A 15646-nucleotide genomic window follows, 5' to 3' on the forward strand; every position below is an offset into this window, starting at 1 on the left:
ACATTCAGTAGGGTTTCATCATTAACTATAGACAAGACACCCAATCCTTAGCAGGAAGGTGGCCTTCATATAAATAATGTGTGTTGTTATAGGATCATTTGATTCCATTTTCAAAATGAGCATGTGTAGCAGAATAAACTCGAAGGGAGGCAGCAGTAAGTGATCAAGATTTCCCCAAACATAAACAAAATATTTTCAGAGCAACATTTTGCAAAAGAAATGGTGTTAAATCATTGTTGCTAGATGGTATGGCCGGGTTCTGTGTAATGGGAGGTTAAACAGATTCTTGAAACAACAAAAACACCCTTCAAAATGATCTATTTTTCCAGGGCAATGCAAAAAGAGTTTACCCATTTTTATTTTGATTGCTTCAGATTTAAACAGAAATGGTAATTTCAGTACATGGGCATTTTAGTACCTTGCATGAAAGCAAGACATCAATTGTTGAGATGTAATCAAAAGTACATTGCCTTATGTTTTATTTCCTTTAATCATTCTTTTTTGATGGAGTACTGAGCTTTCTAATCGAAAAGGGGAGTTTTAGAATTGCAGGTTTAGAAGAATGGTTTAGAATAGCCATCTTTAGTTTTTAAATTGCCAGGAGGCTGGTAATAACACGTCATTTTGAGGGTAATTGTTAACTATACCATTATAGTGATATAAAAAAATGGAGATCTACCTGTGAAAATAGATGTTAATAGCAAATCTGGTATTTCCAAGCCAATAATTGTAAAGATTTTTGAATAGCATACCCTATAGTGCATTGCTGAAATACTGACATGCTAAACAATGATTTCCTCATTTATTAAAGAACATATCATAGTCTTGTTGGTAGGATATTCATTCATCAGATTTCTTTTCAATGATGTTGTGCAACTGTCATTCCAATTCTCATCTACTTCATGATTCATTCAAATTGTGGTATTGATCACAATGTAACATAATTGTTTTTTGGGAAATAAAATTTATTTCTATTAATCTTACTTAATTAACTATTCCAAATATTAAGAATTTTCCTTATAAGCTAATAAAGTTATTAATAAAATAATAAAGCCATGATCCTCAAGTATCTCATAGTTCTGTAATAAAACACCAGTTTGTTGGAGTATAAATTTACAGCTGCTCTTGCAAAAGATATATTTGAAAAGTAGCCAGAATCACCCAGGGAGAGAAAATAAGAACATTCAAATTTTAAATTCAAATACCATATGATGGGTGGGATTTTTGTTTCCTGGAAGGCTCCTTCCAAGTGTATATTGGTGACATTGTACGTGTGTTTTACCCTCTCACTTATTTTTGGCAGCAATGCTCCTATCTCAGAGTGATTAATAGCTTCTATTGCAGGGAAGTAGGACCAAAAGTTGTAAGAAACTGAGGAAGACATTTCAGGAAATTTTTAGGGAGAGGTGCAGGCAGTTTGAGGAGATAAGTAGCAAGGGGCTAGGGAGAAAAAAATAAGGCCATGCAGTGTAACTGCATTTGTTCATTTGCTGTCAGTTACTTCACACTGACACAATGATATGCCTTCTACAACATGGATGTTTTACCTGCCCTGGCTCATTCTGGACTGACTTGAGCTATTTAGCACAGCAGCACTTGTTCCTTGGATTTTCTGCCCAGGCTCAGCGGGTTTGCAAAATCATTGGGATTTGGACAAGGAAACTACAAGAAACTCAAAGCCTATTTTCAACATTTACTGAGCAGTTATAATGACTTGGCCACAGGGATTGGCACTAAAATACAAAAAGGAGTAAGACAGAGGGTCTGTCTTCAAGGAGCTCATTCATGTTCTAATGGGGAAGATAGAGAAGTAATGAAAACTGTATCATACAATGTGGTAAGTGTTATAATAGAGCTATGAAAAACAAACGATGGGCTAACAGAGAAGGGAGTGACTAACTGCCTGATTGGAGCCTTGGGGAAGATTTGAGCTGAGCTTTGAAGGATAGATAAAATTTCCCCAAGCAGACAAGATGAGGACATTCATAAGAGATAGAATAACATGTACAAAAACAGAAAGAAATGGAAGTATGTGAAGTACCTATAATAGTTTGCTATGGCTGGATATCAGGATACAAATAAGAGTGTGATGATACAGGAGACCAAAAAAATAAGGAAGAAATCATGAAAGACTTTGTATGCCTTACTAAAAAGGAATGTGCTCATTAACCTATAAGGGATATGGAGTTGTTGACTGGTTTTAAGCCACCAACTGAAATAATCTCTGTGGCAGGGGTGTAGACAATGGTTTGGAGATAGGTATACATGGAGATCAGGAGATCAAGAAGGTAAGAAAAACTAAACTAAATCTGTAGTAATATGAATGGCAAAGAAAAACTTGGTTTCAATATGTTTTAGGGGATAGGTACAATGGGAATTAGAAATTAATTAGGTTTAAAGAATGAGAGGAAAAGAAGGGTCATGGTGATGATCAGATTTCCAATTTAGGTAACTACATGGTGGAGATACTACTCATGGGATGAGTACAAAACACAGGAGGAAGATAAGAGTTTGGTAAAGGGTGCAGAAAAATAATGAGCTCAGTTTCAAACTTTTTGAGTTTGAGGTACCTGTGGGGCATCCAAGTAAAGAGGCCAAGTAGGAAATTATATGCAGGTGAAATCTCTGTACAGGAGAAAGTTTTAGCATATAGAGATGGGAGTTAAAGTTGTGGGTATGGATAAAATTACCCAAACAAAATGAGTGCGAAGCATTTCCATAGTATGGATCTCTATTTCCTGCACTGCTGATAGTGAGATATGGTCCAAAGGAGTGGGAAATTCAAGTCCCTTTCATATATCTTTGAAGTGCACTCTAGCAGTAGGATTTCCTTTTCATAAAAGTAGATTACCTTCCTGATTGTGTTTTGCTAGAGTTAGTATTAAAAATTGACTCATATTCTCTTTTCTAGGACCAATTGTGTAGTGAGGGTAATTTGAAATCACACAGGTGTGTGCTAGGAATTAGGAAAGAACTAGCCAGCGATGAAAAATTAGCCACAGAAGATTCAGAAAGCCCAGAGTGAACAGGAGATCATTAAAAATTAGTATATGCAATCAGTATTAAAGGGACTAGTTGTATTTCCCTACTTCACAGATAGACAAACTGAGGCAAAATGTTATACTACTATTTGTTGTAATTATATGGCTAAACAAATCTAATGGCAGTGTGTTTCACTATCAGGCCAAAGCTCCTTCCTGTGCTGAACTTGAGAGAGAAATTTAAAGTTGCCGAGATTTCTGCATATCAATTTCTTTTTTTAATTCTCTTTTTTTTCCTTGTGCCTAGGCATCATACATAAAGGGAATGGGGAAAATATGTTCATTTCCCAGCAGCCCCCAGTCATATCAACCATAATGGGTAATGGACACCAAAGGAGTGTAGCCTGCACCAACTGCAATGGCCCAGCCCACAACAACAAACTCTTTGCTCCTGTTGCCTTAGCTTCTGGTCCTGATGGCAGTGTGTATGTTGGTGACTTCAATTTTGTAAGGCGAATATTTCCCTCGGGAAACTCCGTAAGCATTTTGGAATTAAGGTAAGAGGTCTCTTCTAATCTCTGTTTGCTAAGCAGATAAAGAAAAAACAAGAATAAGATAATTATGAAGACACAAGGTGTTGCCAAAAGGAACAGAAAATGTATATGCCCGAAATGCAGCACCAAGTTAAGATGAAGAAATAGGAATAATGGTCAACATGCCCATTCCTCCTACTTCAGGGGGACTTTGAGCACTTCTTTGGAGAACCAGGAAGTGTTGACATCCCTGTATGTGAGGCTTCCCTTGTGTTCAGTGCTATCACTACCATGGATCTCAATACTTCCAAATTTTACTCAGGTAAGTCACTAACATACTGTTGATGACTATGAACATTAATAAATACTGTCTACTCAATTATAACAGATAGAGGTATTGCCAGAACCATGTCCAACCTTTTGAAGTGGTCATTTCATAATGAAGAAAATGAAAGTCTGTTTTTTCACGGCATGGTAAGAAAGGAAGGACTAGTTCTTTACTTTTAAAAGCTCAACTCCATGGTGACTAAAGCATTGATCTTTAGACATTCTTTTGTATTTTTTATTTTATTATTGGATGAGTTGTCATTGGGTTCCTATATGGCATGTTTGCTGCCTTTACCACCAACTTTACAAAGCCATCATGGTCATTGAACCCTTCTTCATCATTTTTAACTTGCCCTACATTACTTGTGCAAAGTGGGTTCAATATGTCTGCATATGTACATAATATACTTTGATAATTTTCATTCACTCTATTACCCTCTTATCCTTATCCCCCTTTTTGTTATAATTTTAATAATTTTCATTGGTCTATTTTAATACAAGCATATAATGTACTTTGATCATATTCACCGTTCACCATCCTTTCTTTTCCTCCTCTCCCCTCCTGCTGGTTTCTGCTGGTTCTTCCATTTATGTTCATGTTTTCTTTCTTCTTTTCTTTTTACTAGATCTAGGTTCCACATATAGAGGAAACATGAGATATTTGTTTTTCTGAATCTGGCTTATTTCACTTAACATGATGGTCTCTACTTGCATACATCTTCTGGCAAACAACATAATTCCATTCTTTTTTATGACCAAATAGTACTCCATATAATATATGTATTTATGTGTGGGTGTATACCACATTTTCTTTATCCATTTATCCATTGATTCCGTAGCTTGGCTATTGTGAATAGTGCTGCTATAAACATAGATGTGTAGGTATCTCTATTACAGGTTGACTTACATTCTTTCAGGTATATGCTGAGGAGTGACATAGCCAGATCATTCAGTAGTTCTATTTTTTTATTTCTTGAGAAACCACCATACTGATTTCCATAATGGCTGTACTAATTTACATTCCTACCAACAGTATATTAGAGCTACTCCCACCCCACCCTACCCCACACACATTTCCAGCATTGCTGTTGTCTCCTTGATGATAGCCATTCTGACTGGGGTGACATGGAATCTCAATGTTGTTTTGACTTCCATTTCCTTTATGAATAATGATGTTGAATGTTTTTTCATTTATTAATTTATCCTTAGACTTCCTTGCTCTATTTAGATTGTTTCTTTTTTTTAACTTACACATAATTTATTTCATTCTGTAGGGTATTTTTCCACTTTCTTTTCTTCTCTTTTTTCTTTTTTTTAATTCATTTATTCATATGTGCATACATTGTTTGGGCCATTTCTCCGCCCTGCCTCCCACCCGCTTTCTCTCCCCCCGCACTCCCCACTCGCTTCCAGGCAAAACCTGTTCTGCCCTTTTCTCCAATTTTGTTGAAGAGAAGACATAAGCAATAATAAGAAAGACAAAGCATTTTTGCTAGTTGAGATATGGATAGCTGTACAGAGAGATTCCTAGCATTGCTTCCATGTACAAGTGTGTTACAACCCAAATTGATTCATCTGTACCTGATCTTTTCACTAGTTCCTGATCCTGTTCCAATATTGAACTATGTTGCTTTAAGGTTTCTATATTAGCTCCTCTGCAGTGGGGACATCAAACACTTTCATGTTTTGGGTTTCCTACCTATCCCCATACCTCCCGTATGTGCTCTCCCCTTAGCGTGTGACTCATTCAACAACATTACTGTATTTGCCCTAGATATAAAGTCTGCATATGAGGGAGAACATACGATTTTTGGCCTTCTGAGCCTGGCTAACCTCACTCAGAATGATGTTCTCCAGTTCCATCCATTTACTTGAGAATGATAAGATTTCATTCTTCTTCATGGCTGAATAAAATTCTATTGTATATGAATACCACATTTTCTTCATCCATTTGTCAGTAGAGAGGCATGTTGACTGTTTCCATAACTTCACTATTGTGAATAGCTCTGCAATAAACATGGGTGTGCAGGTGCCTCTGGAATAATATTCCTTTGAGTCACATTACATTGGGTATATCCTCAGGAGTGGGATTGCTGGATCATATGGCAGATCTATGTTTAGATTTTTAAGAAGCCTCCATATGGTTTTCCAGAGTGGTCGTACTAGCTTGCATTCCCACCAGCAGTGTACGAGAGTTCCTTTTTCCCCACATCCACGCCAACACCTGGTGGTGTTTTTGATGATTGCTATTCTAACAGGGGTGAGGTGGAATCTTAGTGTGGTTTTGATTTGCATTTCCTTTATGGCTAGAGATGTTGAGTATTTTTGCATGTGCTTTTTGGCCATTTGAATTTTTTCTTTTGAGAAAGTTCTGTTTAGTTCAGTTGCCCATTTTTTATTGGTTCATTGATTTTTGGGAGAGTTTAGTTTTTTTAAGTTCCCTGTATATTCTGGTTATCAGTCCTTTGATGTACAGCTGACAAACATTTTCTCCCACTCTGTAGGTGGTCTCTTCATTTTAGGGACCATTTCTTTCATTGTGTAGAAGCTTTTTAATTTTATGAAGTCCCATTTGTCCATCCTTTCTCTTAGTTGCTGATCTGCTTGGGTTCTATTGAGGAAGTCCTTGCCTATACCTATTACTTCCAAAGTATTCCCTGCTCTTTCCTTTACTAATTTCAGAGTTGCAGGTCTGATGTTAAAGGTCCTTGATCCATTTTGAGTTGATAATAGTACAGGGTGATAAACATGGATCTGGTTTCAGTTTTTTGAAGACGGATAATCACTTTTCCCAGCAACATTTGTTGAAGAGGCTGTCTTTTCTGCATCATATATTTTTAGCACCTAAGTCAAAAATGAGGTGGGCATAGTTGTGTGGATTCATATCCAGGTCCTCTATTCTGTTCCACTGGTCTTCATGTCTGTTTTTGTGCCAGTACCATGCTGTTTTTATTGCTATTGCTTTGTAATATAGTTTGAAGTCAGGTATTGTGATACCTCCATCATTGCTCCTTTGCTGAGTATTGGTTTGGCTATTCGTGGTTTTTTGTGTTTTCAAATGAACTTTAGGGTAGATTTTTCAATCTCTGTGATGAATGTCATTGGGATTTTGATGGGAATTGCATTAAGCATGTAGATTCCTTTTGGTAGTATAGCCATTTTTACTATGTTGACTCTACCAATCCGTGAGCACGGGAGATCTTTCCACTTTCTGTAGTCTTCCTTGATCTCTTTCTTCAGGGGTTTGTAATTCTCCTTGTAGAGGTCATTCACATCCTTTGTTATGTTTACTCCTAGGTATTTGATTTTTTTTGAGGATATTTTAAATGGAATTATTTCCATATATTCTTTCTGTTTGTTTGTTATTGGTGTATAGTAAAGCTAATGATGTTTGTAAGTTGATTTTGTATCCTGCAACCTTGCTGTACCTATTTATGGTGTCTAGGAGCTTTTAGGTAGAGTTTTATGGGTCTTTAAGATATAAGATCATGTCATATGCAAATAGGGATACTTTGACAGTTTCTTTACCTATTTGTATTCCTTTCATTTCTTCTTCTTGCCTAATTGCTCTGGCTAGGAATTCCATTACTATGTTGAATAAGAGTGGGGATAGTTGGTACCCTTGTATTCTTCCTGATTTTAGCAGAAATGGTTTCAGTTTTTCTCTATTAAGTATGATGTTGGCTATAGGTTTGTCATATATAGTCTTTACAGTGTTGAGGTACTTTCCTTCTGTTCCTAATTTTCTTAGAGCTTTTATCATGAAGTGGTGTAGAATCATATCAAAGGCTTTTTCTGCATGTATCGTGATGATCAAGTGGTTTTTTCTTTGCTTCCATTAATGTGCTGTATTACCTTTATTGATCTGAGTACGTTGAACCACCCCTGCATTCCTGGGATGAAGCTGACTTGGTCGTGGTGAACGATCTTTCTGATGTGTTGTTGGATTCAGTTTGCCATTATTTTATTGAGGATTTTTGCGCCAATGTTCATTAAGGATATTGGCCTATAGTTCTCCTTTTTGGAGGTGTCTTTGTCTGGTTTTGGGATGAGTGTAATACTGGCTTCATAAAATGAGTTAGGCAGTGTTCCTTCTCTTTCTATTTCATGGAAAAGTTTAAGGAGGCTTGGTATTAGTTCTGCTTTAAAGGTCTTATAGAATTCAGCAGAGAATACATCAGGTCCTGGACTTTTCTTTTTTGGGAGACTCTTTATTGCTGCTTCAATTTCATTTGTGTTATAGATCTATTCAGGTGACTAATATCCTCCTTGATCAATTTTGGATGGTCATAAATATCTAGAAATTTGTCCATTTCTTCAAGGTTTTCAAATTTATTTGAATATAGTATCTCTGATGGTTTCCTGGATTTCTGTGGTGTTTTTTGTTATCTCTCTTTTTGCATTTCTGATTTTACTGATTTGAGTTTTTTCTATCCTCATTATAGCCAGGTTTGCCAGGGTTCTGTCATTCTTATTTATTTTTTCAAAGAACCAGCTTTTTGTTTCATTGATTCTTTGTATGGCTTGTTTTGATTCTATTTCATTAATTTCAGCTCTTATTTTTTATTATTTCTCTCCTTCTGCTTGTTTTGGGATTTGCTTGTTCTTGTTTTTCTAGGAGTTTGAGATGTAGCATTAGGTCACTGATTTGAGTGCTGTCTGTCCTTTTAATATATGCACTCATGGCTATAAACTTTCCTCTCAGGACTGCCTTTGCTGTGTCTGATAGGTTCCTGTAGGTTGTGTTTTCATTTTCATTAACTTTCAGGAACCTTTTAATTTCCTCTTTTCTTTCATCAATGACCCATTGATCATTGAGCAATGTGTTGTTCAGCTTCCAATCATTTGCATGTTTTCTACTGTTGTATTTATTGTTGAGTTCTAGTTTTAATGCATTGTGATCAGACCGAATGCATGGGATTATTTCTACTTTCTTATGTTTTCTGAGGCTTGCTTTGTGCCCTAAGATATGATCAATTTTGGAGAAGGTTTCATGGGCTGCTGAGAAGAATGTATATTGTGCAGAAGTTGGATGAAATATTTTATAGACATCAGCTAGGTCCATTTGATCTATGGTGTGATTTAGTTCGAGAATCTCTTTATTGATTTTTTGTTTGGATGACCTATCCATTGGTGATGGGGGGATATTAAAGTCTCCACTACCACTGTGTTGGAATCTATATATGTTTTTAGGTCCTTCAAGAGTATGTTTGATGAAATTGCGGCCTTTATGTTGCGTGCATTTAGGTTGATATTCCTTTCACAGGTCTTGAGTTGTTTGACTAATAGCTCTTCAGTTTTTTCTTTAATTTCCTTTTCATCTTTAAGTTCTGAGATTCTGTCTTCCACTTGTTTTCATCTGCTGGAGTGGCCTTCCATTGTGTTTTGTATTTCTCTTTCATTCTGTTTTCTGAGGTTTTCCATATCATGGATCACTTCCTCTTTAATATTGTCAATTTTCATCTTTAATTAATTTATCTCCCTATTTATAGTGTTCTCTGTTTCACTTGGTGTTTATTTAGGGCTCCTATGAATTATTTATTTGTTTTTGTGTCTTCTCATATTCTTTATTTTTGTTGTGTTGGAATTTCTTGAATGCCTCTTACATATTTTGGTTGACCATGTCTAGTAACATCTCCATGAAATTCTCAGTGATTACTTGAAGGATTTCTTCTTTTTTTTTTTTTTTTTTTTTTTGTGGGTGTTACCTTCTAGGTTAATTCTTTTTATTTTTTATTTTTTTTTTATTCATATGTGCATACAAGGCTTGGTTCATTTCTCCCCCCTGCCCCCACCCCCTCCCTTACCACCCACTCCACCCCCTCCCACTCCCCCCCCTCAATACCCAGCAGAAAGTATTTTGCCCTTATCTCTAATTTTGTTGTAGAGAGAGTATAAGCAATAATAGGAAGGAACAAGGGGTTTTGCTGGTTGAGATAAGGATAGCTATACAGGGCATTGACTCACATTGATTTCCTGTGCGTGGCTGTTACCTTCTAGGTTAATTCTTTTTGATCTAACCTTTTCTCTAGTTCCTGGTCCCCTTTTCCTATTGGCCTCAGTTGCTTTAAGGTATCTGCTTTAGTTTCTCTGCATTAAGGGCAACAAATGCTAGCTAGTTTTTTAGGTGTCTTACCTATCCTCACCCCTTCCTTGTGTGCTCTCGCTTTTATCATGTGCTCATAGTCCAATCCCCTTGTGTTTGCCCTTGATCTAATGTCCACATATGAGGGAGAACATACGATTTTTGGTCTTTTGGGCCAGGCTAACCTCACTCAGAATGATGTTCTCCAATTCCATCCATTTACCAGCGAATGATAACATTTCGTTCTTCTTCATGGCTGCATAAAATTCCATTGTGTATAGATACCACATTTTCTTAATCCATTCGTCAGTGGTGGGGCATCTTGGCTGTTTCCATAACTTGGCTATTGTGAATAGTGCCGGAATAAACCTGGATGTGCAGGTGCCTCTGGAGTAACAGTCTTTTGGGTATATCCCCAAGAGTGGTATTGCTGGATCAAATGGTTGATCGATGTCCAGCTTTTTAAGAAGCCTCCAAATTTTTTTCCAGAGTGGTTGTACTAGTCTACATTCCCACCAACAGTGTAAGAGGGTTCCTTTTTCCCCGCATCCTCGCCAACACCTGTTGTTGGTGGTGTTGCTGATGATGGCTATTCTAACAGGGGTGAGGTGGAATCTTAGTGTGGTTTTAATTTGCATTTCCTTTATTGCTAGAGATGGTGAGCATTTTTTCATGTGTTTTCTGGCCATTTGAATTTCTTCTTTTGAGAAAGTTCTGTTTAGTTCACCTGCCCATTTCTTTATTGGTTCATTAGTTTTGGGAGAATTTAGTTTTTTAAGTTCCCTGTATATTCTGGTTATCAGTCCTTTGTCTGATGTATAGTTGGCAAATATTTTCTCCCACTCTGTGGGTGTTCTCTTCAGTTTAGAGACCATTTCTTTTGATGAACAGAAGCTTTTTAGTTTTATGAGGTCCCATTTATCTATGCTATCTCTTAGTTGCTGTGCTGCTGGGGTTTCATTGAGAAAGTTCTTACCTATACCTACTAACTCCAGAGTATTTCCTACTCTTTCTTGTATCAACTTAAGAGTTTGGGGTCTGATATTAAGATCCTTGATCCATTTTGAGTTAATCTTGGTATAGGGTGATATACATGGATCTAGTTTCAGTTTTTTGCAGACTGCTAACCAGTTTTCCCAGCAGTTTTTGTTGAAGAGGCTGCTATTTCTCCATCGTATATTTTTAGCTCCTTTGTCAAAGATAAGTTGCTCATAGTTGTGTGGCTTCATATCTGGATCCTCTATTCTGTTCCACTGGTCTTCATGTCTGTTTTTGTGCCAGTACCATGCTGTTTTTATTATTATTGCTTTGTAATATAGTTTGAAGTCAGGTATTGTGATACCTCCTGCATTGTTCTTTTGACTGAGTATTGCCTTGGCTATTCGTGGCCTCTTGTGTTTCCATATAAATTTAACAGTAGATTTTTCAATCTCTTTGATGATTGTCATTGGAATTTTGATGGGAATTGCATTAAACATGTAGATTAGTTTTGGGAGTATAGACATTTTTACTATGTTGATTCTACCAATCCATGAGCATGGGAGATCTCTCCACTTTCTATAGTCTTCCTCAATCTCTTTCTTCAGAAGTGTATAGTTTTCCTTGTAGAGGTCTTTCACATCTTTTGTTAGGTTTACACCTAGGTATTTGATTTTTTTGAGGCTATTGTAAATGGAATTGTTTTCATACATTCTTTTTCCGTTTGCTCATTGTTAGTGTATAGAAATGCTAATGATTTTTCTATGTTGATTTTATATCCTGCTACCTTGCTATAGCTATTGATGATGTCTAGAAGCTTCTGAGTAGAGTTTTTTGGGTCTTTAAGGTATAGGATCATGTCGTCTGCCTAATTGCTCTGGCTAGGAATTCCAGTACTATGTTGAATAGGAGTGGAGATAGTGGGCATCCTTGTCTGGTTCCTGATTTTAGAGGGAATGGTTTTAATTTTTCTCCGTTAAGTATAATGCTGGCTGTAGGTTTGTCATATATACCTTTTATAATGTTGAGGAACTTTCCTTCTATTCCTAGTTTTCTTAGAGCTTTTATCATGAAATGATGTTGGATCTTATCAAAGGCTTTTTCTGCATCTATTGAGATGATCAAGTGGTTTTTGTCTTTGCTTCTGTTAATGTGGTTTATTACGTTTATTGATTTTCGTATGTTGAACCACCCCTGCATCCCTGGGATGAAGCCTACCTGGTCGTGGTGAATAATCTTTTTGATGTGTTGCTGAATTCGATTTGCCATTATTTTGTTGAGGATTTTTGCATCAATGTTCATTAAGGAGATTGGCCTATAGTTCTCCTTTTTGGAGGTGTCTTTGCCTGGTTTGGGGATAAGTGTAATAGTGGCTTCATAAAATGTGTTTGGCAGTTTTCCTTCCCTTTCTATTTCATGGAACAGTTTAAGGAGGGTTGGTATCAGTTCTTCTTTAAAGGTCTGATAGAATTCAGCAGAGAATCCATCAGGTCCTGGACTTTTCTTTTTGGGGAGACTCTTGATTGCTGCTTCAATTTCATTTTGTGTTATAGGTCTATTCAGGTGATTAATTTCCTCTTGGTTCAGTTTTGGATGATCATATGTATCTAGAAATCTGTCCATTTCTTTTAGATTTTCAAATTTATTTGAATATAGGTTCTCAAAGTAGTCTCTGATGATTTCCTGGACTTCCATGGTGTTTGTTGTTATCTCCCCTTTTGCATTCCTGATTCTACTAATTTGGGTTTTTTCTCTCCTCATTTTAGTCAGGTTTGCCAGGGGTCTATCGATCTTGTTTATTTTTTCAAAGAACCAACTTTTTGTTTCATTAATTCTTTGTATGGTTTTTTTGGTTTCTATTTCGTTGATTTCAGCTCTTATTTTTATTATTTCTCTCCTTCTATTTGTTTTGGGATTTGCTTGTTCTTGTTTTTCTAGGAGTTTGAGATGTATCATTAGGTCATTGATTTGGGATCTTTCAATCTTTTTAATATATGCACTCATGGCTATAAACTTTCCTCTCAAGACTGCCTTAGCTGTGTCCCATAGGTTCTGGTAGGTTGTGTTTTCATTTTCATTGACTTCTAGGAACTTTTTAATTTCCTCTTTTATTTCATCGATGATCCATTCTTCATTAAGTAATGAGTTATTTAGTTTCCAGCTGTTTGCATGTTTTTTGTCTTTACTTTTGTTGTTGAGTTCTACTTTTACTGCATTGTGGTCAGATAGTATGCATGGTATTATTTCTATTTTCTTATATTTGCTGAGGCTTGCTTTGTGCCCTAGGATATGATCTATTTTGGAGAAGGTTCCATGGGCTGCTGAGAAGAATGTATATTGTGTAGAGGTTGGATGAAATGTTCTGTAGACATCTACTAGGTCCACTTGATCTATTGCATATTTTAGATCTTGGATTTCTTTATTGAGTTTTTGTTTGGATGACCTATCTATTGATGATAATGGAGTGTTAAAGTCTCCCACAACCACTGTGTTGGCGTTTATATATGCTTTTAGGTCTTTCAGGGTATGTTTGATGAAATTGGGTGCGTTGACATTGGGTGCGTACAGATTGATGATTATTATTTCCTTTTGGTCTATTTCCCCTTTTATTAGTATGGAATGTCCTTCTTTATCTCGTTTGATCAATGTAGGTTTGAAGTCTACTTTGTCAGAGATAAGTATTGCTACTCCTGCTTGTTTTCGGGGGCCATTGGCTTGGTAAATCTTCTTCCAGCCTTTCATCCTAAGCATATGCTTATTTCTGTCGGTGAGATGAGTCTCCTGGTCCGCGTCTTCTTTCAGAGAGTTCTTTTGGGCTTCTTTGGGTTCCTTGGTGTAGTTTATCTTTGTTTTGTTGGAATCTGGAACTGGGTATCTGTTTTCTTCATTTCCCTCTTAATCTTGTATTAAATTATATTTGGGGAGAGAATGGTTTTCATCCCTTTTTTGTCTTCCCATCACTCCACTTGGTACTGTGTAACTACGTTCTTGATAGGCTATTGGTGGCTTAGTCACCTGTTTTCTTTCTCTTTGTTTAATTTTGTTTTGAGGGTGTTTTGGGTTTTAGGTTAGTGTATGTATGCTATTTCTGTCTCTGGTCTGTATTTAATTCAGTATTAGCTAACTGACAATAGTAAAACTGTTGGTCTCCTGGATGTCTCCCAAGCAGGTTTGGAGCCAGAGTCTTATGGTTTGGGAGCCCTCCTGTTTTCTCAGTGTAACATGGCGTGGAGAAGCTTTGTACAGGCTGGAGGTTCAGGGTGTCGAAGTTTTGATTCTTCTTGTTGGTTTTTTTTCTGCCAAGTGTGGCTCCAGCATCTCAGCAAGATTTTTGATTTATGGAGCTCATGCTGTCTGCTTCTGCACTCTAGTCACCATCTTAGATCCTTCCTTAGGTAGTTTCTTGAGACTATAAAGAACTTTAACACCTTTCATAAAGAATTCATGCCTTTCTGTATTCCATATCCTGAAGTTAAATAAAGATTACAACTAAATCAACCATCCTCAATCAGCTTATTCCCTCCCTTTCTGAAGCTCTGAGACACAATATATGTCCTCTGGAATTCAAGAAAAATAAGTATCCATTCTCATTTCATTAGGGACAAACAATTCTGCATTCTTTCCCCTGGGTAAATTAGTTGAGCTTTACTTCTAATTAGTTGTGACAGCTTTATTCCTGACACATGCCTCTGGAAACTTTGGCTGAAAACCACTCTGTGTTCCAGAAGATTTTGATGTTATCTATGGACAATTCCATAAAACAATTTTTGCCTTGGGTGTCTCCTTCATGACCTCAAAAATATTGATTGGGAGGGCAGACACATTGATAGAACAACTATATGCACAGAGCACTATGAATTCTGGCCAGAACACATGAGAAGCACAGGGTCATTTCATTTATTACTTATGTTCACACTAGCATGGAAATTTGAATTTATAAGGGCATTCCTCAAAATATTTCACATTTTTCATGCTTGCTTTGGAATCTACCTCCTTTTTCTCAGATTAAGTTATTCCCTCAAAACTACCTGAGGAAATCTAGTCCCAATCCCCCCATTCATTTTTCACATTATTTCACTCCAGTTTTAACACATTTCTTAATTATAATTGCGAACACTGTCACAGGGAAGAAAGCTGTTAAATCCCTTGGCTAATAAAAAACAGACTGTAAAGTTAAGACTTTATAAAGACAAAGCACACCCAGAGAGTCTAGAGAGGTACTAATTCATAGCACCGTACCCTAATCAAGTGTTCATGTATCTAACAATGTCACACCTCACAGGGACTTGTCATTTTCAGAAGTACATCTCTTTGGGCACCTACTTACTGGAAAGAAAACAGAAAGGCAAAAATGGTTGTTTGCCTGGACTTAGAAATGATGTATACAACAGTCTACATTGTTTTCAAAGCCCTATGGGTATTCTATTTGCATGATGACAAACATGGATGGGAGCACTGAACAATTAATTCAACATCTAAACATTTCCAGTCATGCAGATACTAGCTGTCAGGTAGATAAAAACCTGATCTTGTGAGCTTATAAAGTTAACCCTATGAAGACTACACACCTAGTTTTTATGGCTAACTCCTCAAAGAAAAAGTACTAATATTATCTGTGAAAGCAAAACAAAAAATTAATTAATATAAGGAAGATCCAGCTAAGTTTACTCCTTTCTTTTGTAATTTATATGGAAATTTACCTAAGGTGGAGTAATTGTCATTCATTGATGAGATTCTTTCTT

General features: G+C 36.6%; 1 protein-coding gene across 11 annotated transcripts in view; it reads left to right on the plus strand.

Annotated features, from left to right (window-relative positions):
* The window catches only part of LOC109686404 (teneurin-1), an 835907-nt gene that overhangs the window by 708494 nt on the left and 111767 nt on the right, over positions 1 to 15646 (plus strand). For all 11 annotated transcript variants that reach the window (XM_074064014.1, XM_074064010.1, XM_074064012.1 and 8 more), the window contains one exon: positions 3289 to 3538. In XM_074064014.1, the coding sequence (XP_073920115.1) occupies positions 3289 to 3538 (250 nt within the window). The remainder of the gene's footprint in view (positions 1 to 3288; positions 3539 to 15646) is intronic.

This window comes from Castor canadensis, chromosome X (genome assembly GCF_047511655.1).
Source record: "Castor canadensis chromosome X, mCasCan1.hap1v2, whole genome shotgun sequence".
NCBI lineage: Eukaryota > Metazoa > Chordata > Mammalia > Rodentia > Castoridae > Castor > Castor canadensis.